This window comes from Hipposideros armiger, unplaced genomic scaffold, assembly GCF_001890085.2.
Source record: "Hipposideros armiger isolate ML-2016 unplaced genomic scaffold, ASM189008v1 scaffold_500, whole genome shotgun sequence".
Lineage (NCBI taxonomy): Eukaryota > Metazoa > Chordata > Mammalia > Chiroptera > Hipposideridae > Hipposideros > Hipposideros armiger.
The window spans coordinates 894910-921136 of record NW_017731850.1 but is presented as its reverse complement, the minus strand read 5'-3'; the positions used below and the strand labels follow the sequence as shown (position 1 = coordinate 921136).

Below are 26227 nucleotides of genomic sequence, written 5' to 3'. Positions count from 1 at the left end.
TCTCTCTCTCTCTCTCTCTCTCTCTCTCTCTCTCTCCCTCCCTCCCTCCCTCTCTTCCTCCCTATCTCCCCAGGTGTGAACTCTACAAACACATGAATCCATAAATACAAATTTGTCTTCTGCCACTGTTGAACAACAACAAAAAAACAACAAAAAAAACAACAGAAAAACAGTTAAGATTTGCTTAATGTTTAGGGGACTTCCTTCAACTCCAGGTGGAAAATGGGACCTGTCTGAATGCGTATCTCTGTTTCCCTGCCGTCTCCAAATCTGCCTCTCCTTGTGCGGTGAGCTTCCCATGCAGGATCAGCACAAGCCTCTCTCTGAGAAAATTGATGGTGCTTTCTGCTCACATACTGATGGCCCTGGAAGAATATAATGCAGTAATTCAAATTGGACTAGCACCTTTCGATCTGTTTATGAATGGTGTGGCATCCCCCATGAGTGAATTAAAGCCCCATGGTTTCTGGGCAACAATATTATTCTTGCAAAATTTGTGCTGAATTAAAAATATATATCATCTAGGAAAGAAATAAAAAATCCCAGCCCCTCAACATTTATCCCGAGTGACTTTCAGTTTCAGTGTAGTTTTCAGTTATCTCCACTGTAGATCTCCTATTTCTAACTAATGCAGCGAGGATCAGCAGAGATTGGGTTAAGAACAGCAAAGTCCCAGCCGACCTGGGGATTGTCCCTGCTTACATGCTTAGATGTGCTAGCTACTAAGTGAGGAAACTCTAATTTTCTAAGGAAACAAGTCAGTGCAGTTGGGCAGAACCCAGTTCTGAACCAGCAATGTTTCCACATGAACAGTTTGTTCTTGGAGCTGAAAAATTAATCAACTTTTCTTTTCACTCCTAAACTTGAGAAAAGCTTTGCACTACAATTAAAATGTGGAGGTAGGATGGATTATTGAGGAAAGCAATGGAAATAGAATGGAAAAATTAACTTCAAAAGCAAATGATATGGAAGGCCATGTTTTTGGCACTTCATTAAGATAATTCTATCCTCTCTCCCTCAGCAGTGGAGCAGTGGGCTATCTTGGAGAGTCTACCAGGAGTCTGATGGTGGTAAAGGGTGTCCAAGCTAGAGATTGAATCTAGAACCACGGCCTCATTAGGGTATTGTCCTAACCATCTAAGCTAATTAGCTGCAGATGAAGCATATGGACTGTGGACTGTACGAAGTGTGATCAAAAACTTCAGTGAATGTCTAAATAAAAAACAATCTATTACAGTGAAAGACACATTGCCATTGATCCCCGACAAAATACTCCCCCTCACTTCAAACACACTTATCCCGTCATCCTTGCCACTTTCTGAAGCAGTTCTGGAAGTCCTCTTTTGTGAGTGTCTTTACTTCATCCTCCATCATGACAGTGCTCCGTGTCACACATCACTTCTGGTATACGGCAATTTCTATCAAATAAAAACATTACAGTGTGTCCTCATCCACCTTATTCACCAGATCTGGCACCGTGCGACTTCTAGCTCTTCCCTAAAGTGAAAATGATTCAGGACATCGAGGCAACCACAGCAGCACAACTAAAGACACTCATGAAAGAGGACTTCCAAAGCTGCTTCAGAAAATGACAAGAATGATGGGATAAGTGTGTTTGAAGTGAGGGGGAGTATTTTGAGGGGGGTTAATGGCAATCTGTCTTTTACTGTAATACATTTTTTTTGTGTTTAAACATTCACGGTATTGTTTGATCACTCCTTGTACATTCAATGTGACAAAAAGAGCAAGATTTCTGGAAGATATTTGGTTTGTTTTTTTTACTAATGACTGGGAGCCCTGCATCTTAGCCCCCACGTGTCACAACTTAAGGCTTAGCCCCTCCAGTCTTGCTGGCACCTCTCACTTCAAACTACTTCTCTCTGACCAGTTAGATCTACATGTAGATCTGTGGGGTAATGTAAGGAGGCAGGGAATGAATGAGTGAAAAAAAAAAACTATTAGATTCATTCACTCACTCAAAAATAATTTATTGACTACCTACCTACTAACAGTAGCTATGCTTAGTTGAGAGTTAAAATAAACAACAGGATCAGCAGACTCACTAACCTCAAGAAAATTAGTGATCATTAATAAGGTACATGATGCTATAATGGAGAAGAGCTTAGAGCAGTGGTTCTCAATCTTCCTAATGCTGCGACCCCTTCATACAGTTCCTCATGTTGTGGTGACCCCCAACCATAAAATTTTTTTCATTGCTACTCTATAACTGTAATTTTGCTACTGTTATGAATCATGATGTAAATATCTTTTTGTTTTCCGATGGTCTTAGACAACCCCTGTGAAAGGGTCGTTCGACCCCCAAAGGGGTCGTGACCCACAGGTTGAGAACCGCTGGCTTAGAGTGTTAAGAAAGCAAAAAGGGTAGGCTTCTTCCTTAGGAAAAGAATAGGTCAAATCTTGGCTAGTGTTTTCTGTGGCATTTGTGTGGAATGGAAAGTGTCATAAGGGCAGGGCATATTTTTCCATGAATAGCTAGCATTGAATGCTTTGACAGGTATTTATTTGGGCTCTAGGTTATAATAAAAGCTATACTAAAATAGCAGGTGTCAAGCTGTATCACTGTGTGTGAACCTGGGTTTAGAAGAAACTTAATCTAATTGGGAGAAAAGATTATTTCAAGTACAGAGAGTTTGCAAGTAACAAGAACCCATTGATCGAGATATTGACACATGATAGCAATATGTCAGAAAATGTTGATACACAGCCAAGTGAATACTAGCATGGTTTAAATGTTTGCTTGAATGCTGATGTGGCACTGTAGAGAAAGATTTCAAGTTTTGGAGTCAAATATTGGTTCCAATATAACTCTACCATTAGGAGGAGTATGACCTTGAATGAGTTTCTTATTCTCATGGAACCACAATTTCTTCATTTTTAATTAATTAATAAATGAATGAAGACACATGTAAACAAATAAAGATAAAAATGCAGATAGTAGTATAAACTCTGTGGGCTTGTAAGTGTTAACTCAGGCAATGCTTGCCATAGAGTGGTTATAACAAAGTAATATATAAATATAAGCACACACACACACACACACACACACACACACATACGTGTATGTGTGTGTGTGTGTGTGTGTGTATAATCTACATGATTTTCTATTTTGTCATTGTGCATACTAGAGATTTTATTGGGCTGTCAGAAAAGTCATGACACATTTTTGCAACAAAAAACATAGAAAAAATATGTCATGACTTTTCCAAACACCTAATAGTTTTCCCTAGGAATTCAAAGAGAATGAAGGTATAAATATTCAACTTCTGCAAGAAAGGAGTAAATAATAAGACAAGACCTTCTGCACACGCTATTATGTTAAAGATTATTCAGATTCCTTCATTCTCCCTCCTTTAATATATGGAAGGCCAAGCAAGGCTCATGCCCAGGTCATAGAGCTTTCCCAGTGTGTAGGGAAAATACATCAGTTCACCATCATAAATGACATAAATGGACTTAGCCAAGAGATCGGAGTTAGAAAGGAGCCAGATATGATATTGAGGAGAAATGAGAAAGCACCTCTTTTCTAGTGCTGGAGACAGCCAGAAGAAGGACAGATAAAGAGAAACAGAAGAGTGGAACTAACAGCTTAGATGTTGGGTTACATGGAACACATGTGGTGTTTATATATCCCTGCTTCTCATTTAAGATTCTAGGGAAGGACCAAGCCTCTGTATGCCCGCACATCAAATGGGGCAAGGCCATGTCCACTTGTGGTCCACTGTGTTCATGCATAAAGGAGGCCCTGGGTGTTACCTTTCCAGGCTGCCCTCACATGCTGTGTGGTTTAGAAGCTGACTGGAGAGCCAGTGGGCCTCCTTTGGGACGAGTTGTGACACAACAAGGGCACCTCTACAGGAGTGTTTGGAGATAGACTGCCAGATCAGCATGCTTGCTGGAAGTGGCACCCAAGATTCAGGGCACTGCAGCCAGTAGAGGCTAAGGTGACGGTCAGTCAGAGTGCTGAGCATACCACTAATCTCCAACCACGCAGGGTAAACACACTGGGGGCAGCTTCAGGACCATCAGACATAGAGCCAAAAGGGCCAGCAACAAACCTGGGGACAAGGGACTTCTTTCCAAATATAAGATGATACCACACTCAAGTCTCCATACTCTACAAAGACCATGACCCACCCAAACAGATATGCATATGCCTAGGAACCATCTATGGAAGAGAAGAGGTCCACTCCTCTTCTAATGAGAGGCTGAAGTTTTTATCCAAGGGGTAAATGGTCTACATAAAATGAGAGTGTGTGTGTGTGTGTGTGTGTGTGTGTGTGTGTGGTTCCAAAAAATGTATACACATTTTAAGAAAGGAAAACTGTATTAAAATTGTAATACTCGATATATACCAATAACAAAAGATGAATACAAGTTACATTTGACTTCTGCAATGGCAAGAGGTGCTCAAAGTGGTTACCATCACTGTCCAGACACTGCTGATAATGGCGAACTACTGCTTGAGCAACATTGACTGAAGTGTCCACTTGTATACATTTTTCTTTGGTTCCCATGTGTGTGTGTGTGTGTGTGTGTGTGTGTGTGTGTGTGTGTGTGTGTGTGTATCAACTCATTATAAAAATTTTAAAACATACAGAGAAGTTGAATAAAGTTTACAGTCAACGCCATATACCCACCAACTAGATTCTGCTATTCATATTTACTATACTTGCTTTACTACATATCTAAGCCATCTAGCCATCTCTCTTTCCATCATGAATCTAATTTTTTTGTACATTTCAAAGTAAGTTGCAGGCATCAATACAGTTCAATCCAAATTATGTACATACTTGAGTATGTATATAATTGACTAAAGTTACAAATTTGTTTACAGTTCTTTTTTTTTCTTTCAAGATAAAATTTATAATAACATACATAAATCTTAAATTTAGTATTGGATGAATTCCAACAAATGCATACACCTGTGCAATCTAAACCCCTATGGAGATATAAGGTATAGCACATTATTATCTCCCAGGAAGTTCTTCATGTCCTTTTCAAGCCAATCTCCACTCCACCCCTGCCTCCCAGGCAATCCCTATTCTTATAAATTTTCCAGCACAGATTCATTTTTCCTGTGCTAAAATTACATACAAATGGAATCATAATATTTAGTCTTATGTGAATGGTTCCTTTCACTCAGTGTAATGTTTTTGAGATTATTCCATATTGTTACATACACAAATTGATTATTTTTGATTGTTGAATAGTAGTCCAGTGTAGGAAATATATTACAGTTGTTTCTATATTCTTTTGGTGATGAATATCTGTTTCTCAGTGGATTTAAAAATCCATTTAAAAGCCCATCATGCTAGACTAAGTCTAATATTTAAACTAGGATTTGGGACAAAAGTGAATGCTAGGCATCAAGTCGCTCAAGAAAAAGTTTGGCTATGTTCAAAATAAATGAATAACTTCGTATTTTTTCTGAATAACCCAGTTGTAGTGTGCTTACACTTTTTAACCTTACTAATAGGCATCCGATGAAAGAGAGCTAGTATTTAATTGTGACTATTGTGCTTTTCCCCAGCAGATACAGAAAGTGCGCTTGTCCTCATTATGGAGGCTGACCTTCGAGGATGAGCACTGTTCTCCGTATGGGGTCATGTCATGCCATGATTTCATAGGGAGGACGCTCAAGGGGAAGGACAGGTGGTGCAGTTACTCAGTCTCCTCTACCTTCTTTCTATTTCAACCCCAGTTCTTTTCTTCCGTCCTTAAAATGAAGTTCAATCAGGTGGTACCCTTACTTAAAGCGACACCCTTTCTCAAAGTAAGATCGGGAGCCAACTATGGTGAAACACAAGGAAAAGCAATTTCCAAGTCACAGCAGCAGCTCCTAACAAACTTCACAATATAAGTGAGTAAAAGAGACTATGGCATGCACTTTTTGCAGAAGTAGATGGGTTATGGTCTTGCTGCCTCTCACATAAAAAAAGTATGTGAGAACATTGAGCAATTTCTTTGTTAATTTTACTATTAATTTATGTGGTTAATCAACAATTAATGTGTTAAAATATTTCTTAAAACTTTGACTCACAGGCCAGCTGAGTGGCTCAGTTGGTTAAGAGCTCGCTCAAAAGTGGGAGCTCTGAGCAACAGGGTCTCCAGTTCCATTCACCGCCCCAGCTGAGCTGCCGCTGAGCTGCCAACAGGTGGCAGGATGGCTCAGCTAAAAAAAAACAAAACAAAACACACACACACACACACACACACACACACACACACACACACACACACACACACACACACCTACGACTAGTTTACCCTCATCTACCACTCCACTCCCACTTGCCCTCTGGTAACCACTAAACTCTTGTCTGTGTCTATGAGTTTTTGCTTCTTTATTTGTCTTGTTCCTTTGTTGTTTTCAATTTTATATCCCACATATCAGTGAAATCATACGGTTCTTGAATTTTTCTGTCTGACTTGTTTCGCTTAGCATAATAGTTTCAAGATCCATCCATTTTGTCACAAATGCACACAATATGACATATAGATGATGTATTACAGAACTCTACACTTGAAATCTATGTAACTTTACTAACCATTGTCACCTCAATAAACTTTAATATTAATAACAAACAAAACAAAACTATGACTCAGTTCAACTCTCAGTTGAAAGAGCCCATCAGTTACCAGTTTGAGTTGGGGAAGGTTCTTTCTTGTTTTGTGTTTATTTTGTTCTATTTCTGTCAAAAATGAAGTTATGCTAAACTGAACATCTGATCACAGATGGAGTAAAAGAACACTTCAGTTGAATCCTAGAGTGTCATTAGGCAAAATAGAGGGCTAGATTTATGGAGGAAGGAAGGGATGTGGAAAAGCCCACATTTCTTTACATTCTGTTAGAACAATAGCTCCTGAGGTAGCCAGGGATCATGTTTTCTAACAGTACCTTCATTCCTGAGTAAGTTGATGTCTTTAGGGTCTAAATCATATTCTGCAATTGTAAAGAAATCTGATATTATCGGGCCCTGATTGATGAGGTGTTTCTCTGCCTTGAAAGGATTCAGGAAACCAGTATCTTTTGACATTCACTTCCAGAAGGATCTTCCTTTGGTGTCTAGGGAGACCCGCTCTATGAGACATTGGATGCACATCCAATGGCAAGTAACTCAGTGATCTGTACTTTAAAAGGGGCTGTGTGACAAAGGTGGGGGCCCTGTCATAGGGAGAGGCTTTCAGTGCAAAGCTTCACTAGCCCTGCTCTTGTATGGTTTTGAATTTTTTCTGTGTCCTTATTTAATGCCATTTTAAGTTAGCGCCCTTTTCAAGCAAAAATTATGTTTTTATGTTTGCATTATTTTGTTGTTGTTTCCCCCAGAGGAAATACTATAGTAGAAATTTATTGACTAGATGGTTACATACTTTAAAACATGGAATCTATTTTTAATAAAATGAAATAGCAACATGTATATCTATGTTACCTGAAATAAACTGTTTGCATATGAATTTGGTTTGTTTTTTTCTGACTTGTATAGGTCTTAACTTTTTTTTTAAATGATTCACTTAATATACATTTGAACTTACTTTATGTCACTAAGTATAATTTTGGCCTATGTATTTTTAGTTATAACAGCTACTTGATGAGTATTTAGGAGAAGAAAGGATTTAGACTCGGGTCATACAAAAGGGAAAAAGAAAAAGAACTAGAAGACATTGATTAAGGTCAGGATTTAAGGATAAATTGCACCAATCAGCAATTTAAAAAAAAAAAGCCCTCTGCCCACACCTGACCTGGAGAAAAGAATTGGCTTATTTTTAGTCACATTTGGGAAACAGATTGTAGAATTATTCTGTGTGCAGACTGGTAATACAAATCATATACCTCAGCTATCAAAATAATAAAACGAAGTAAAATGTCATTGGGCATTCAAACGACAATGGATGATGCTTCACAATCTTTGATTTTCTGGAAAATAAATAGAGAAGTTTGCTAAATGAGAATTTTTTTAAAAAAAGTTGTCATCAGGGAATAAATAATGGTATATTCTCATCAGCTTCAAAATATTTCCTCTGTGACCAGATTCATAAAGGTTATGAAAAGATGAGACAACTTAATTTTTTACGAAGGGTTGGGATTGGTCCCTGCAACTCTGTTCTGAGCTGTAGCTTGGAAATGTAATTGGTTTTAATTAATCATAAAGTAGTGTCAGAAATGTGTTCACAGTATTACTGCAAGTCTGAGCTGCTGCAGATCATTTTAACGACTTCCTGTCCACCCCCTCTTTTCCTTTTTTTTTTCTTTAAAGTCAAGAAACATTGGGGAAAAGTGAATAGGTTTTGTGTTTTTTTTTTTCCTTTTTGATCCAGCAATTTGTGCACAAAACTTCCCCCCCAAAAAAAGATTTTATTATTGAGGAATTGGGGGAGGGGAACAGACAAGTTGCTGTCCTTTTGTTCTTCAGTCTAGTTGTGGAGGCCGTCACTTCACTGGCCCATGTTAGTATTATTATTGTGCTCTTTCCAGGAGAGGCAGTTGCTCGCTGGCCATCGGACAGCCGCTCATGGCGGCTCACCGCAGCTCATGAAAGCTCATGCCATCTGCCAGCTAGCTCCACTGCAGCCTACACCATTGCTGGTGACTCATGGCAGCCCCGCTCCAGGTCGAGCTGTTGTTCACCACCTTAGCTGTAGAGGGCGCAGCATCACTGGCCCTCGTGGGATCTGAACCAGGGCCCTGCTGCTCAGAGCTGGCATCCCAAGCTAACTCCTAACCAACACGCCACTCGGCCGTCCCTGTGCACAGAACTTTTAATTATACAGAAGAGACAGAATTGTATTTTAACTTATTTTTAGAAAAGACAAAATTTTAATTTTAACTGAGTTCTAACTGTTGGGCCACATTTATGACAAATGTTTGTAAATGAATGAAATAAAGTTTGAAATAAGAAAGCACTCTAGCCTCTGTGCTAAGGTAGGAAGAAAGTAGACTAATACTTAGAAAACCAGATGTTAGTTCCTGATCTGTCATACACAAGCTGAGTGATCTTGGGCAAGCCATCACTGTTTATCATTACTTTTCTTGTTTATCATCGATTCAGCATGCATCGTGGAAAATCCACTACCATTCAAGAGATTGTTTCTGTTTATATACAGTGACATGGAGTATTAGAAATAGGCTCTGATTAGTTCTTATTTCAGAATTCATGACTTCTTCGTGCCTGTTTTTTTTTCACCTAAACTCAGTTTGTCTCTTCCATTAGATGTTAAACTCTCCTCAGATCAGAAACAATATTGTTGCATTCTTGGGCTCAGCATCCAATAAGTGTTCACCAAGATAATTCCTCATTAGGAGTTAAGATTCTTCTTCATTTAAAATCGTTTCCCTACATGGAAATAAGCCTAGTGGAAAGAGGCTGCTGTTTCTATAGTCAGTAAAAATGGCTTCATCTTAACTCCCTATCCAACTAACCACGATTATATAAATAACATTTTGTTGCCTCAGCTTTCTCATCTACCATGTAGATATATTTTAAAGATACATTATAATGATGAATAGATGAGCGAGTTCTTTGACAAGTTAAAAGTACTATTTAATTTTTAGTTACTATCATTATGAACAAAACTTTTGTGAAAATATAGGACACAGTTTTGCTTTCCTGGCCAGACACATAAAGAGGTAGTTTATATGAATGTGTGGCCATTCTCTGAGCACTCATAATCGGTGTTCACCATCTTCTTGAAATCCTGAATGGTTCCTGGTGCTATCCCCTGTGAAGGAAGAATTTCCCCAATTATAATCCAGGTTTGGATTGGACCCATTCTTGTGCAAACCAGTTGTTCACTCTGCTGCTAAGTAGTTATATGCCATATTAGACAGGTTGGCATTTTCCATTACACTACCTTGGTTGCTGTAATGGTCTTGCTACTTCAGGGAATTCATGGGCCTCCTTAGTTTGCTGTGCTAGAACCCCTTAGTAAGAGAGAGAAGCTGGATCATCCTGCTTTGTCTTAAACTAGGATCTACTGAGTCACCAAAATGCATGCTTCAGGATGGGACTGTGAAAGACAACCAACTCAAGTTCTGAGCAAGAGAGTACTGTGTTAGTGTGTTTAATTCAGGTGTCCTGCTCTTAGAGTTCTGGTCCACGAATCCTCAGGCATGGGTCTCAGGGGCAACGTCATTCAAACACATTTTGAATACTTGTAATGGATGCCTGGCAGAGAGTACGTACTTAATACTTTTGAAAAATAGATTATCAAAGGGTTCATATAATAATGTCTATGGAATACTTACTTTATGCGTAATTGAGGGAGACACATAAGAAATACATGACATGGTTTTATACCTAATATGGTAATTTACCTCAGAAGACAAGGCAAGCGCCTATGAAATATTTGAGTATTTAAAGTGAGGAGTTTCTAAGTGATAGAATGAATGCTTTGAAGTATAGGGCTATAAGAATGCAAAGACATGGGGAACCACTGAAAAAGTCTCTTAGGAAGTGAAACTTGAGGTTGATTTTGAAAGATGGATGGGATTTAAGAAGATAAAAGGGCGTTGGCATTCCAAGAAGCAGTAATAGCATAAGACAATATCTGGAAATGGAAATGGGTGTGTTTATTTCACTCTTTACTTTTGGGCAATGTGGAGGTTGGGGTGGACGTCAGAGGTGGGTATTTAAAACAAAATAGGATTATAACATATAATATATATTATAACTATAGAAACACTCACAAATGTGTATTAAGATGTATGTGTAAAGATACTTATTGTTCAAAATAGCAAAAAATTGAAGTAATTTAAATTCTGTCAGTAGGGGAATGGTTAAATAATTTGTGGTGCAGTAATACCATGAAATACTAGAAAGTAGTTGAAAAAAATAAAGTAGATCTTTGTGTACTGACATAGAAAGACTACCAGGAAATATACAACAGTATATTAATGGTGAAAATGCATTCATGTGGTGTTTGTCAACTTTGAAAATTGATTTTTAAAAAATCATAGTGGAAGTTTGGGAAGATTAATGTGGTGACATTGTGTCAAGTTAAAAGGGAGTGATTGAAAGTGAAGAGGGATATTGGGAGATTTTTTTTTTTAAGATTTTTATTGGGGAATTGGGGGGATGGGAACAGCGCTGGGGAATTGGGGGAAGGGGAACAGACAAGTTGCTGTCGTTTTGTTCTTCAGTCTAGTTGTGGAGGACGTTGCTTCACTGGCCCAAGTTGGCACTATCATTGCGCTCTTCCCGGGCGAGGCAGATCAGTCGCCAGCTTCTGGACGGCCACTCACAGCAGCTGCTGGCCGCTCATGCTGGCTGCCGTCCACACATGGTAGCTTATGGCAGCCCACTGCAGCAGGGGACTGCAGCCTACGCCATCGCAGGCGACTCACAGCAGCCCAGCTCCAGGTCGAGCTGTTGTTCAGCATCTTAGCTGTAGAGGGCACAGCGTCACTGGCCCTTGTATGTGGGATCCGAACAGGGGCCCTCTGGCGTCCCAAGCCAGTTCTTAATGATCGCGCCACTCGGCCAGCCCGGGAGATATTTTAATGAGTACAGATACGGAAAGCCAAAGCTAGGGACCTAGGTGGTAAACAGAAAGAGAGAACCCAGAAACATCCTTAAGAATGATTTTAAAGGTCTTTATGACAGATTGTTGATATAGGGGATGAAGGCAAGAGGAGAGAAAATAGATTTTTAGGTTTAAGCTTAAGAAATATACATTGAAGAATGATTTCTACTAACTGGAACAGACTCATGTTAATAGGAAACCTTCTTTAAAGAATTTATTTTTTTTGTGGTTGTTTTTCAGGATGGAAGAAACAGTACGAAATCTATTGCAGAGTCAAGGACCTCCAGAGCAGAAAAAAGAAGAAACTGTTAATATAATGGTCTATCAGGTACACCGTGTTTCTTACCGTTGATTTGATACCAGTCGGCTTGTTTTTCTCATATTTCTCTAGCTCTGACCTTCCTAACCCAGAGATAAATAAACAAGTATGGTCCAGGCCCTGGTGCTCAAAGTCTTATAATTACCTTTGTTTGAAGAATCATGTAGACATTTATTTAACTCATTCATTTCTTGAACTCCCATGAAACAGACTGTAGTTGGTTGTAGTGAGATGTAAAAAAAATAAGTTTTCAGTGACACAGAGAGGTCTATAAATGTACCACAGTACTCTGTGGTCTGGGCTATAATAGAGGTATCTCTGACATTCTCTGGGAACACAGGGGAGGGGGTGACTCATCCTGTCTGGGGAGTTAAGGAATACTTCCCAGAGGTGTGACATTTAAGGTGCCTAGATAAAGGTGCAGTGGTGCAACTTTGCATGGCAGGCTCATGGACAATGAGAAGCTCAAGGTAGCAAAATAATGCCTGGTGTGAGAAAGTTTGACTGTGAGACTGAGCGTGCACAGGGGAACTGGACATGGTCATGCTGTGCTCATGGATGTGGCCTGTGCACCTCAGTGAGTCTAAAGAGAGTAACTGGTCAATGCAGTAATAATTTGTCATCTCCCAGTAGCAACAGCTCTTATCCCAGGACCCTGTAACCTAACAAAGTGGCCAGGCGGGGAAACAGGACATCTAATCTGAGTGTGACCCAAATGGACCACACAGAAGAGGAGGCTCTGGCAGGCGGGAAGAGAAATCCAGCAGAAAGAGCACAGACACTCTACGTAGATAAATTGAGGCCTTTTCTTGAAAACCACTTAAAATCACAAATTGAGACCCAATATCCATTGCACAACCCTGCATGGCGAGCAAGAAAAGCGAAGGAAGGCAAGGAAAGGGGCAAAAATTTGAGGAAATCACTGGGCATCCCTTGATGTTTGCTGGCTGAGAAGGAAGTGGGTTTGAGGGGACAAGCACAGGATTCTGGCTGGTGAAGAAGATAATGTCGGCTAGCTTCCCTCAATTCATGGGATCGGAGCTCTGCAACCCAACTTGTTAGGAAAAAGATTGGGAACACCCTGATCATAAAAGTCACAATATCATAGAAAATTAAGACATCTAGGAAGAGTTAGCCTTAAGAAGCCTATGTCCTGAGCAGTTGACTCTTGAAACAGATACAGGACTACTTTAGGACGAGGGAGCAGCTCTTCTCCCTCTCCAGGGAATACAGTGAAAGGAGTTGACTTAAGCTGCCTCAGAGATTAAAGTTAGCACCATAAAGACAATAGAAAAATCACTAAAATCCATTTCTTGTGAAAGAGATTAGATTCTTCTTGAGGGGATGGTCTTTACATAAGGAACGCATGTCCCACTTTTCCTGATGTGTGGTCCCCTAAAGTTAGCATAACTCCTAGCCCTGAGCCTCTCCTGGGTATTATATCTGCTTTGACAGAAAATTAATTTGTATGTAAAAAGAAAGGGGGACTTGAGTCTGCATTAGGCGATTCTGTGCAGCCTAAAAGCATCATATGAATCTGAAACATTAGTCATTTGCTCCCCTCATGGGCCCCACCAGGCTTCAGTGAGAACTAAATAATTCAGCATCACTCTTGTGCTCCTTCCAATCTCCTCCTTGCAGCTCATCCAGGCTCTTATTTTCTTTTGATCATTTTTTTCTAATCTCTCCACCATTTATTAGCCAAATCTGTGGTGTAGACACTTAACATCATCATCAGAATTCATTTTATGAAACCGGAAGTTACTTAGAAAAACAGATGCACTTTAAAAAATGTGTTTTAAAACTATGTCCTCTCATAACCCGGCCTATTAGGTTTGGGGAATCAGCTCTTCCCTCTAAGGAGAAGGCAGTTATTCACTTGAATTAATACTACACGGAAGAGATTTTTCAGTTATTGCTCTAATGGCCTCAGGCTCATTTGCTGAAAAATAAAGGAGACACCCCTGGGTTTACAGGACCCATTCAGTCATTTACACATTCCACAGGTATTTTCTGAGCTTGTGGTATTTACTAGGCACAACCTTGCTCTCTGGGGATTCAAGAAACAATAACGGAAAGAAGGAAAAGAGAAGTCTTGCTGGGCAGCACTGAGTCCCAGGGAGGTCCCTGCCATCTCACAAATTCTGGTATTCTAAATATGGCTAATAGTAGCAAAATAGGTTATGCAAGATGCGCGTGGTGACAGAGTAGAGCACATATTTAACACCTTCCTGAAGCCAAATTTTGTGTTTCGGTTAAGGGCTGGGAGATTTATTGCTTCATAATGTGGGGTGTTATTAGCACACCCGCTTCAGATTTTCCAACAGCAAAATCTGTCTGACAGGAGCCAGAGGCCCATGTAAAGCTGAGGCCCATGGGAAAGCTGGAGTTGGTTTCATTTTCAACTGTGGAAGCATTTGTTCTGAGGCTTTTATCATTGAGCTAATATAATAATAGCAGAATAATAGCTTTCTTTGTTCCAGGCCCATGCTAATTGCTTTGCATGCATTAAAGGGTGGTCGTAGTTTGTCCAAGAGGTGTATTCCTGAAGACCTCTCGTAATTTGTTACTGGTATAATTTATAATGTGCATAATTCAACATGGCTTCTCTCAAAGGGTGGTGGGTGTTTCTGTTTAACGGCTGAAGCAGACTCGCCGCGTGGCATCAGTTATTTACAGTTTATCCACCTTGCCATTGTGCAGTTCTTGACTTTTTTTTAATTTGATGAATGAACAAGATTTTAGGGTTTCTGTAGGAAATGACATTAATAACATCTTTATGTGACCACAATTTCAAATTCACCTAGTTCAGAGTCCCATTGATTGAGACTTGACTGCAGCTCATTGAGTCCCCACAACAACTGTGTACAGGAGGTACTGTCACTATTCCCATCTTACAGATGTGGACATAGGCTCAGAGAGGTGTCTTTGCCCAAGAATGCACAACCTAGAAGTAGCCTAGAAGGAATTCAAATCCTAGTGTCTGACTGCATGGCTCCAGCTCTTTATGCTGAGGAATTCTGGAGAGATTAAATGATGGGGCCCAAAATACCCAATGATTATTATCTAACTTGGGACCTGAACCTAAGCCTTTCCACTTTCTATCTAAAGCTTCTACCTTCATTCATTCATTCTTTTATTCATTCATTCATTCAAAGGACAATTATTCATTTACTTTTTTACATAAGTGTATTACAATAGTTTCCTATTACTGCTATACCAAACTTAGTGGCTTAAAACTGCACAAATTTATTTTCTTATAATTCTAAAGATCAAAAGTCTAATGTCATGGTGCTGTCAGGGCTGCATTTTTTTTGTCAGCTTCCGGGCAGAGCCATTTCCTTGCCTTTTCCAGATTCTAGTATTCCTTGGCTTATGGCCCTGTCCTCCATCTTCAAAGTGCATCATTCCAAACTCTGATTCCATTGTCATATCTCCTTTTTCTGAGTTTGACCCTCTCTCTTTCTCTTATAAGGACCTTGTGATTACATTGGGTTCATCCACATAACCCAGGATAATCTCCCCATTTCAAGATTCTCAATTTAATTACATCTGCAGAGTCCCTTTGCCATGTAAGGTAACATATTCCCAGGTTTCAGGGATCGGGATGTGGACAAAGGTGGGGACATTCTTCTGTCCATCACACTAAGTAACACATTAACCGAGCAGGCTGGCAGTACCTGGCAGACCCCACGCTAAGTGCTGGAAATACAAAGATGCTGCCTGATAGAGTTTCTCCTAGAAATCTCAGTTTATAGGATGATGGACAGTGGGGAAAAAAGGCAAGTGATCAAATATAAGCAACAATGTGATGGGAATACAAAGGAAGATGCCACTAAACCTAACACTGTTCTTCCTGGAGACTGCCTTCTGCCTCAGACTTATTTTTAATAATCCATTTTCCTTTTCTTTAAGTCCTTGTTGGTTCTTGAAATGGACTCAAGAGTCATGAGCTTCTTAGGAGTCCCACAGCCTGCCTTTCTCAGAACATCTTATATCCCAGTATTTTAATTTTATACAATGTCTGACTAACAGGATACATGCGTTGGGTGCTTTACAGTTTACAAAGTTCTTACACAAAATGGATGTCATTTGTTTGTTCCAACAGTCTCTAAAATAGATATTATCACCCTCATTTTTAAAGATGAGTCTCAAAGAGGCCTGTTTCAACTCTGGCAGATGCTAAGTGGTAGAAATAGAAATAAGTCACAGACTTTCCTAAATGAGACACATGGAATCAAACTGAGCAGTTCTGTGTAGGATAATTTGATTGTGGGGTGGGGAGTGGGCACAAACTCTCTAGCTCACAAAGCCATGTCTCAAAACACAAAAAATAAGTGAAAGTAAACCAAGATAAATTAATAAGCTAAATAATGTTCGTGCCTGTCATTTTTCCTATGGGAAAGACAAGAGCATGAGTAAGAGAATTATTATTATATGTAGGGAAAGAGACATACCTCGCACCAAGAACAATCTTCCTTCATTAGGGGAAATAAAAGATCTCAAAAGATTGTCTGTAGAGGAACCAGAATAAGTAGAAGCGTCTTCAGTTTCACTTCTGCTTTTTTTCTTTCTCCAATTTATTCTCTCGAGGTGTTTTGGAGTTTCTTATATGCTGTGTTACATATTTTTATCACCCAGGTCACCATTTCATTTAGTCAAGTAAGTTAGGGAACATGAGAAAAAAAATCATAATTAGACATGGAAGGTAGCAATTAAGCATAAATGAAATGGAGTAACTGGTTGGAGAGGGGCATCATTCCTGCAAGCTTCCTATTTAAACCCAGGCTGTCTGACTAAGATACCAATAATCCTAACACTAACGATGGATTACGCCCATACAGTCTTTTGTGTCCAGGGCGTCCCTCTGTGCTCTTTTGTTGTAGCTGAAACACTTCCTCTCGTTTCTGCTTTTCTCTCTGGAACATGAAGTGAACCTACATTAGCTAATTAATTTAGAAAGAAAAAAGTGGATGGACACGTAGAAACACTAACAAGGGGAGGAAAAAACCCTGCATGTGGGTACAGCTCCTGCCTCTAGCAAGACTTATGACCTCAGACAGTCACTTCAGCTCTCTGGGTTCCTTGTTTCTCATATTTGTAAAAGACGATGTTTGGGACTAGATTAGGGACCACAAACACAAATACCTATAGCTGCCAACTAATATACATGGTTACAGGGGGTCGAGTATAAAAAAAAAAAATTCAAGTGTCCTCTAGGGGTTTGCATTCTATTTTTCTACTTTTTATTGAAAATAGGTACCGAGAGAGGTTTTTTTGTTTGTTTGTTTGTTTGTTTGTTGTTGTTGTTTTAATTAAAAGACAAGAATCTTGCTCTTGAAAACCACACAATAGCAACCCACACCTGGTTTAACCCCAAAGGACACTGGTAGTGATGGAGACTGAGGCAACCTGGAGAGCCTCTGTCTGGCCGAAAGGCAGCCCAGCTGCGACAGATGCAGATGGCCCAGAAACGCACACCACGGTGAACAGATGGCCTGTTCAAATGAAGACGAAAGTTCAGATTTTCATAGGCAGTTTCTTTGCCTGTAAATAATAGTTATTTTTTTTTTATATACGGACTAACAGGTGTTAAACTAAGGGCAACTTTCAGAACAGACAGATGGTTTCTTCTTGCTCATAGAACTTGGGGATTTTGACACTTCTTTGCAGTCCCGTGAGACCTGGTCTACACGCAGTACAGCACAGAGTATACCTGTCTATGACATGGTGACCCACTGCTAGGTGACACTTGCTGAGCACCTACCTGTGCCAGTCATATTCCAATCATTGCACGAGTGTGAGCACATTGACTTTTCATGAGAACCCTGTGAAATAGGCACCACTCATCTCCTCACTTTATAGAGGAGGAAACTGAGTCACAGAGGGGTTAAACTGCTTGCCCAAAATTACACAGAACCAACGTTAGGTCACTTGAGCTCCTTTGCAGCCTTTTAGCTGGTTGAATAGGTCGCCCTGAAAACTGAGTGCAAAACCTTTGTCAAGCACTGCAGTGAATCACTGTCCCAGGAGGGAACAGAGAAAGATAGGTAGCATGCTCAGCAATCTTACAATGGTGTCCAGGTTTGCCTCTCTCCACCTCTTTGCTCTGTCTCATCTTCGTGGAGAGCCCTGAGCTATGTGTCTTCTGAGCCCAGCTCCATTCTTTCCAGTGATGGTCTGTGCTCATTCATTCACGTCTTAGCCTGTGTTTAAAGCAATATAGTACGTAACCCAAGTTATTTCTATTGGAAGTGATCTAATTGAAAATTAACATGATTTTTTCCTGAAATAATTCCTTAAAAGTATCCTCAGATGTGACTAAGCAGCTGATGTTTGGGGAAGGGGACCTTTCTAGTTATCCTAAAATCTGTCTATCATCAAATATATATCTAGTTCCTTTTATGTAATGGGAAGCACGTGCCGTAGCCTGGGACCTTCCTCACTGAAACCCAAGGCCTGACCTGCAGAGATGTTACTTGCTTCACAAATGATAATTCTCATCATGGGTAGGAAATTTATGACTTTAACCTTCACCTCCTTCTTTCCCTGTAATGACTTAAGTGTACCTTAAGCAAATTCAAAATTGTAAGTGCACTAGAAAAAGTTAGGGTGGAGACATTATATTAAACAATCAATTACAAAGAAAGCTCTTTTAAATATGGCAATATTCCTAGTATATGTAAAGTATGATTTTCCCAAACTTGTAACAATAGCACTTTGTTTTTTTCATGATCAGGTGTAAATGCAAGGCAAAACTTGTGTTTGTAGTTTTCAGGAGCTGCAAGGTTCCTGACTCTATTTCCTGACAGAGTTTCAGAATCGCCGCCGAGGGAATCAGAACAGCTTCAGCTGTCTGGGAACCTCCTCATAGCTTTTTATTTGGAATGACCTGTTTTGTTTGGTCATTTCCAAGTTTGATGGGTCATCTTGATTCCTCTGGTTCATAGATAGGTAGGCAACCAGTGAGGTAGTTCGATAACCATGCATTCCACTGCACCATCAATGCGCCCTCCTATTGCAAAGGAGAAAATGGAGTTGAAGTTCAGAACCCAATCCTCAGTCCAGTGCAGAAGTGAATATGCACCTGTACTGTCTCTACAGTTCTTTCACGTGCATTACTTGTTTCAGTAAGTGCTGTGGCAGTTAACTGCCCAAGAGACCTGAACTCTTTGGAAGTTTTTAGAGAACTTGACTGTGATTTATACAAGTTATTCAGAAAAGTGTTTCATTTTTTTCTTTTCTTACCTAAAAAAATAAGGTAAACAAATGCAAATACATGGATCATCAGTCCGTATATTCAATGAATGCACACCAGTTGGAAAAAATGATCTAAAATTCTATCTGTTGAGAAAGTGGCTACATCTTTGCACAGGTGTTTATAAAATTATAACACACTATAGGATATGAAAGATTTTATTGAGTGCTTTTATTTATGTCTGTGGCTTTTAATCTCAGGAACACTCAAGTACCTTTGATTGTGCTTTAACCAATTTGGCCTTTTCTTTGAATTGCTGTGAACTTTGAATAGCTGCTGAGGTGGGTAATGGTAATAAAGGGAGTATTTTTATTGTGTGTTAAGTTTTAAAGGGCTGAAACTATTCCTTGAGGAAGCAGTTTTCTTCTCCTTTTTGTTCTTTTTTTGTTTTGTTTAAAGCAACATCTCTAGTCATATAAGTTGAGATAAAAGCAGGAATTTTCAAAGCCAAAGTGTATGATGAGATTCGGTACAGCCAAAAACATTGTCCTACACAAAATATTTGTCTTCTCTTTGAAATTATCCTATAAGATGAATTTGACTTTACACCCTACAGAAATAGCTTTCTAGAATTCCAGAAGTTTTCAAAACAGCCTCATTTAGGAGCACCTGTTTGTTAGCATACCTGACTAAAGGGAATAGTCATTGTGTAAGTCCAATGTCATAGTAAATACTTTGAAAGGAATAGAGGGATTTTAAATACTAGCACTAAGAGTTTAAATGGTTACTTACATGCTTCTAGGGAATTTCAAATTCTTGGTTTAATAGGTTCTGATCCTACATTCTAGTTCTCAATTTCACCTTAAAATCTCTGCTCAGACATGAATGCTTTTCCTGTTAGTTGTTTTGACCCTGAATTGAACTCTTACCAAGTAAATGCAGAATATAGTCTCTCTGTTAAAATAAATGTAACCTATGAAGCAAATGGTGCCCAGGAAGACGGCCTTCTCTACCTATAGGTGAGCTGGTTTTCATCAGTGAACATGCACAACTTTCCTCAGCTCGTCTCCCCAAGGGCCAGCCTTTCTTCTGGAATACCCAGATAGTGCCTCAAGCCAGGACATTCTGTGACTAGAATCCAAAGGATGGTGCCCTTTAGTAAGTGCATGGCTTGGGCAAATACTTTGGGCACTTCAGATCATTAACCAGGCACATCCCGTTATTTCTTCCTCTTAGGAAACAAATGAATTTGAACAGAGAAAAATCACGATGATATCAATCCTTGAACTTTGATCCTATTTCTTAAGTCATCTGAGGCTACACAACTATAATTTTCTTATATTTTTAGGACTCGGTTTATCTGTGTTTTATAAAATGGAGATAAAATAGTCTGTGGGGAACATGTACAATTTTAGAATTAGGAAATAGTTAAGAAAGAAGTAGAAAGTGCCTGCTGGGAAAAAATATGCTTTCATTCCTGAGATCTCTCCTATACAGTAACCTTTCAGCTATATTATCCTTATTGATTTTGTCTGCACATCGAGCCCAGCATGGCAATGAAGAGGAATCACCAGGTGTGAGGTGAAAGGAAAATGGTCTGGCTGGGGGAGTCTGCTATCTGCATTTAAGCCATGGCAGGATTCAGGTATTAATTGGGCTCACAGGCATCTCTGAGGAGGCAGAACCAAAGCCCATGCAGGTTTAGAAGCTTGTAGCTTAGCTCGTACAGCAGATTCTGTTCTCAAAAAAAGTGGCCACCTGCAAAAATAATAATAATAATAAAGTATCTTCTCCAGGACCCAACTGTAAGCAAGTTCTCAACCTACCTGCACCCCCAGCATGAATAGTTTTGCAGAATTTCCAACAGCTGACCCTGGGCCTTGATACATTTCAAAATGTCCACTGGTGATTCTAATAGGTCATTAGGTTTGTGAGTCACTCAACACCATGATTATGAAGATCTTTTCTAGCTAACTTAAATGTATGAGAAGGAGTACAGAAGAAGATTCTTAAGGGACTTTGTCTAAGGGGGTGTAGAGGAAAGTAGGTCAGTGAAAATTGAGTGATCCTTTTCCCTTCCACTAATACTTTTGCTATTGCCTAGAAGGAGAGATTATCTAATCTTAGATTGTTTAAGGACTGTGCCAGCTGTGCCAGTGTCCAAAGACAGAGGATTTGTCCTCCATGCACTTGGCTGTGTAAACGCCTCTGGCTTTTAAAGGGTGCAGACAATGAAGAAGACGTTCACTGAACAAACGTCTTCCCTCCTCTCTGTCAGTCTGTTGGCCGCTCATTCAAATATTGATGCAAATGGTTCTAAGTAATTTAGCCCATGTAAAAGTAAATTTAGATTAATAACGGGAAGGAGCAACTTGAGGAAAGGCAAGTTTTAGACCATTAAAAAGAATGCCATGAACTCTTAGCAGCCCCTCACTTTGCAGAGACCACACATATAAGGGTTAGTGCTTGGAGAATACATGAAGAAGAAGGTAAGTAAAAGTTTCGGGGTCAGACAGACCTGGAAGCAGATCCCATTTTTCAATTTCAATTCTTTTTGTCATTTAGGGCAACTTAATCAATATGTGTATCACTTTTCTCCATGTTGGGTATAATAAGGCTAGACAGAAAGGCTGCTGTCTTCGAAGTGCTTCCCCAGATATGATTTCACCTAACAATCAGAGGCAGTGCATGATAACATGCATAGCACCTGTTTAGTATTCAATGAATGGCAGCTATTACTACTATTATTACACACCTATCCCCATCTATCTACTCATTTGTTCTTTCTTTTCACACAAATTCTTCCTCTTATCCTGTCCCACTCTTGCCTGGCCTAGCAGCTACCACCATGGAAGCTGTTAAAAATCTAAAGTTCCAGAACTAGAGAAAATGATAAAACTCTGAGAAATGTGAACATTTCAGAAGTGCTAAACCCAAGGTCAGGTTCTCAGACAGTACTGGCCTTTTAGACTCCTACTGCACAATCTTGTTGTCCCCAGACTGCATCTACCAATATTTTCTCATTTAGATAATTCTCTGAAGTTTCATCCATTAAAGCATCATTCCATGTAAGAAATAAAGAATCAACAAGATAAATATAGCAGGTCCTTGAACAACATTTCATTCGAAGTCATTTTGTTATAACATTGATGAGAAAGAAAAATTCATTCCCATCTGGGACCACTCTCGGGGAGGAGTTTGTCCCTTCTCCCTGTGTCTGCAGGTTTTCTCTGGGTTCTCCAGTTTCATCCTGCATCCCAAAGATGTGCATGTCAGGTGAATTGGTGTGTTTACATTGTCCCAGTCTGAGTGAGTGTGGGTGTGTGTGGGTGGTCCCATGATGGAAGGGCATACTGTCCCAGATGGGTTCCTGCCTGGTGCCCTGAGCTGCTGGGAGAGGCTCCAGCCACCTTTGACCCTTAACTGAAATAAGCAGATTGGAAAAGAATTATCTTCTTTGTTTTTATTAATCTTTCTTAAATGTACTGCATTGTTGGAAAAGTCATGACATATTTGTTCTATGTTTCTTGTTGCAAAAATGCATCATGACTTTTCTGACAACCCAATATATAGAGCTCACATTTTTCTTAATGTTTAATATTAGAAGTGTTTTGGTTTTTATTTAGAAGTGTGGGGATGTTTTTGTGACCAGAAATATGTCATAGGAACTTAACTCTTGTTTATATCAATGAGCCTATGGTAAAATTGGTTTTGTTATAAGTTATTTCACTGAAAGTCACAGTTTCCAAGAACCTATCCATGAAGTGAGCACTTAACGTACTTCAGGGAAAGTCATTTGCATGTTAGTGTAAACCAGTTAAATCTGAGGGCTTTGCTCTATTAACTCATCTCACTGGAATTTAGGATGTAGTATTTGGAGGGAAAAAAGACAAGAAAATAATTTTCCTAAAGTTATTTAGGAGCTTATAATTCTCTGTGTTGAATGAATAAGTAAGTGTGGATGAGACTTTACCTTGGACAAGGGTACCAGGGAGAAAGGTGTTAGGAAGTAGCACTGGGATAGAGAAGTGAAGAAAAAACCAGCAAATGTAACTTACAACTTACAACCATCACATCTATGGTTTGCCAAGTGCTATATGCATACAAAAGGAAAGAGAAACCACCACCCCTCCTTGTCCTCCTGCCCTCACTCTCTCAGGACCCAGACCTTAGGCTGCTGGTATGATCACAGTAACTGTTGGAGGCCTGATATGCTATCCCAGTGTCATTTACTGCATGCCTTCTGTAGAGGACATCACACATCAAACTGACAAGTCCAAAGGCACTTTTGGAGCAAGCCCATTGAATTTGGGTCTTATAATGGAACGGCTTATATTCTTCCCTCATCTGTTTAAACAAACAGCAAACCATCAGTCGTCATTCATGATGAGTCCATTGTTTTATGAACAGGTCAAAATATATGTTTTTCCAAATGTGTCCTGTTTGGTAGGTTTGCCACCCCACTCCCAATGAATTTTGTTTCTACATTAAATTATAAATTAGCACAGTAAATTAATTCTTCCCATTAGGGCCACGCCTATAACTTAGTCTGAATTAGTAAGCTTCTACTATAATAATAAGTGAGGATCTGAAAACAATTCCATTGCAAGTATTCTCTTACAATCTTTTAAAATGTTATTTACATAATTTGTAAATATATCCTTAAGATATGAATTAGACTGCATTTCTCTTGAATTACTGTATTTATTTTTTCGAATCCTTCTATTATTGTATTTTTCATTCTCTGCTTTTATTTCCTTTTTTCTCCTGAGCATTGGAGAATCACCATTGGAGAATTGGTAAAGTTGTCACAATAATAATTAATATGTGTTTTGCAATTTGTACTTTGACATCATCTCATTTGATCCTCACATTCACCTTTCAAAATGGTAAGGGCAGAAAGTCCAACTTCACTTTACAGGTGGAAAAACTGAGTTTCACAGAGGCAGCTGACTTCGTGAGTATCACACAGTGTCAGGTGGAAGCGGACTTGGTCTTTTGAGTTCAAGCCCCATAGTCTTTCAGGGATAGTATTAATTCCATTCTATACCAGTGGTTCTCAAATCTGGCTGTGCCTTGGAATATTTGGAGTTTTAAAAATTAGTGATGTCCTGGTTCCACCCCCAGGATTCCAATTGAATTAGTCTGGGGTGTGTCCTGACCATAGGGATTTTCAAAGTCTACATGGGTCAATTGTAAGTGCAGCTTTGTTTAAGAATCACTACAAAAATCTTAAAACAAACAAGCAAACAAACACTACAACACTACAAAGTATTAGATTCAGCTGCATTTTTTTTTTCTTGCTCATCCCGCTAAAGCTTCCAACAGCCAGGGTCTTGTTTTCATAAACTACCACCAGCATTTCCTTGCTGGTAGCCAACCTGGTACCTTCGTTTAGGAGACGCTTTGAACTTCTGGGGAAGGTGGGAGTTGAGTTAGTCCTTGGAAGACAGTAAAAGTCACATAAATGGAAAGGTCCTTTGGTTCTATGGGTACACTGATGAGAGACTCCAGAAGATTATGGATATTCTGCTGAGGTACAGCAAAGGATTATGGGTACTATGGTGAGAAAAATCAGAGAATTGTGGATAAATTTAATGCTTTTAGAGGTCAACAGCCTGGGTTTAGATCCTGTCTGAGTCTCTCACAAGCTGTGCAATGTTTATGAATTTACTTCATCTCTCAGGACCTGAGGACCTCACTCCCAGCCATATTCAGTCCATGGGTTGGTAGTGATCTCATTGCTGAGGAAGCAGTGTGTGTGTGTGTGTGTGTGTGTGTGTGTGTGTGTGTGTGTGGCGGGGTGGGGAGGGTGAGGTGGGGGTTGGAGTCAGAAGGCAGGCCAAGACTAGTGGGAGAATTTGAGGACATGGGACTGGTAGGTCAGTGAGCTGTTCAGGAAAATGACTGGAGCATAGCAGGGCCCAGTTCAGGGACCCCAGGCTGGATGGTGTGAGGACTAGTAGAAATGTCTGAGGAAACAGAAGTGTTGAGAAAAACCCTGCTGGTAGGAAGAAGGCCGTGCTGGAAATGGAAAATCATTTCAGTTGCATAAATAGGAGCAAAACATTAACACAAAGGAAACAAGACGAGATTCTAAATTCATCCCAATTAGTGTTGCCTGTTGACTGAACTTGAGGCCTGTTTTCCAGCTAAGTCTTTGTCCTTGACATAATGAAAGGCAGGCCCTGTAAAGACAGTACAAGCTAGGCGAAGAGGACATGGGCAGCCGGGCTCCACAGCTGATCCTCAATGATGAGCTCTTCGAACTTTTCTCAGCCCAACAATTTCAAAGCCTTCCACTTGGAGCTGAGATTCCAGAGTGGCGCGGACTATAACTGCTTCTGACTCTTTTTTACCAGTGCCTGGGATAATTCTGGGCACACAACACCAGCTGCGCTGAGAGATGGTGAAAACTGAGCTGAAACCCTACTGCGTAGCAAGAGTCACAGCCAGAGTGCTTCAGGACGAGTGTTTTTAGTGACAGGAAGTGTCCATGAAGTGATTGTGTAGTGTCTTGGAAACCAGCGCTGCTTGGAAGGGGTTAGATAATCTCATTATTTATTGAGGTAGCTGAGAGCATAGGCCATGTTCACCAGCTGCTTATTGTCATGTTGCTGTGCCCAAGTGACCAGGCTCTGTTATCCATGGTTTCCTAAGGAAAGATTTGTAGGGTGACACAGTTACTATGTGGAGATGAACAGGATAATTAGGAAGTCTTAGAAGCTCAGAAGGAGGAAAGTTACCTCATTTTGCATGTGAAGAAACAATGTTACTGATAACCAAGGACCTTTACCAAGGCTGCACTGCCCATGAGTGCAGACCTAGAATGGAAAACCAGTTCAGTAGTGACTTTTATATTCCTGTCCTCCTGTGGCAGCAGAAAGTTGTGTAGTACTAAGATGCCCTTCGGTGGGATCTAGGAAACTATTTGTTGGAGTAAATTGGAAGACCTTGGGGAGAGACTTTTGTCTCAAGAATCACAATTTGTCCAGTTCATTGTTCTTTAAATGCACAGAGATTTTGCATGAAGAAAAATGATTATTCAAGTTTTTGATGCTCATTTATATTGCTTTTCATATATATACATATATATATATATATATATATATATATATATATATATGTACGTATTTGTGTGTGTGTGTGTGTGTGTATAGACACACAGA

General features: G+C 39.7%; 1 protein-coding gene across 1 annotated transcript in view; it reads left to right on the top strand.

Annotated features, from left to right (window-relative positions):
* NCKAP5 (NCK associated protein 5) overlaps positions 1 to 26227 on the top strand; it is a 940156-nt gene that overhangs the window by 571636 nt on the left and 342293 nt on the right. Inside the window, exon 8 of the mRNA XM_019667544.1 lies at positions 11782 to 11869. Coding sequence (XP_019523089.1) covers positions 11782 to 11869 — 88 coding nt within the window. The remainder of the gene's footprint in view (positions 1 to 11781; positions 11870 to 26227) is intronic.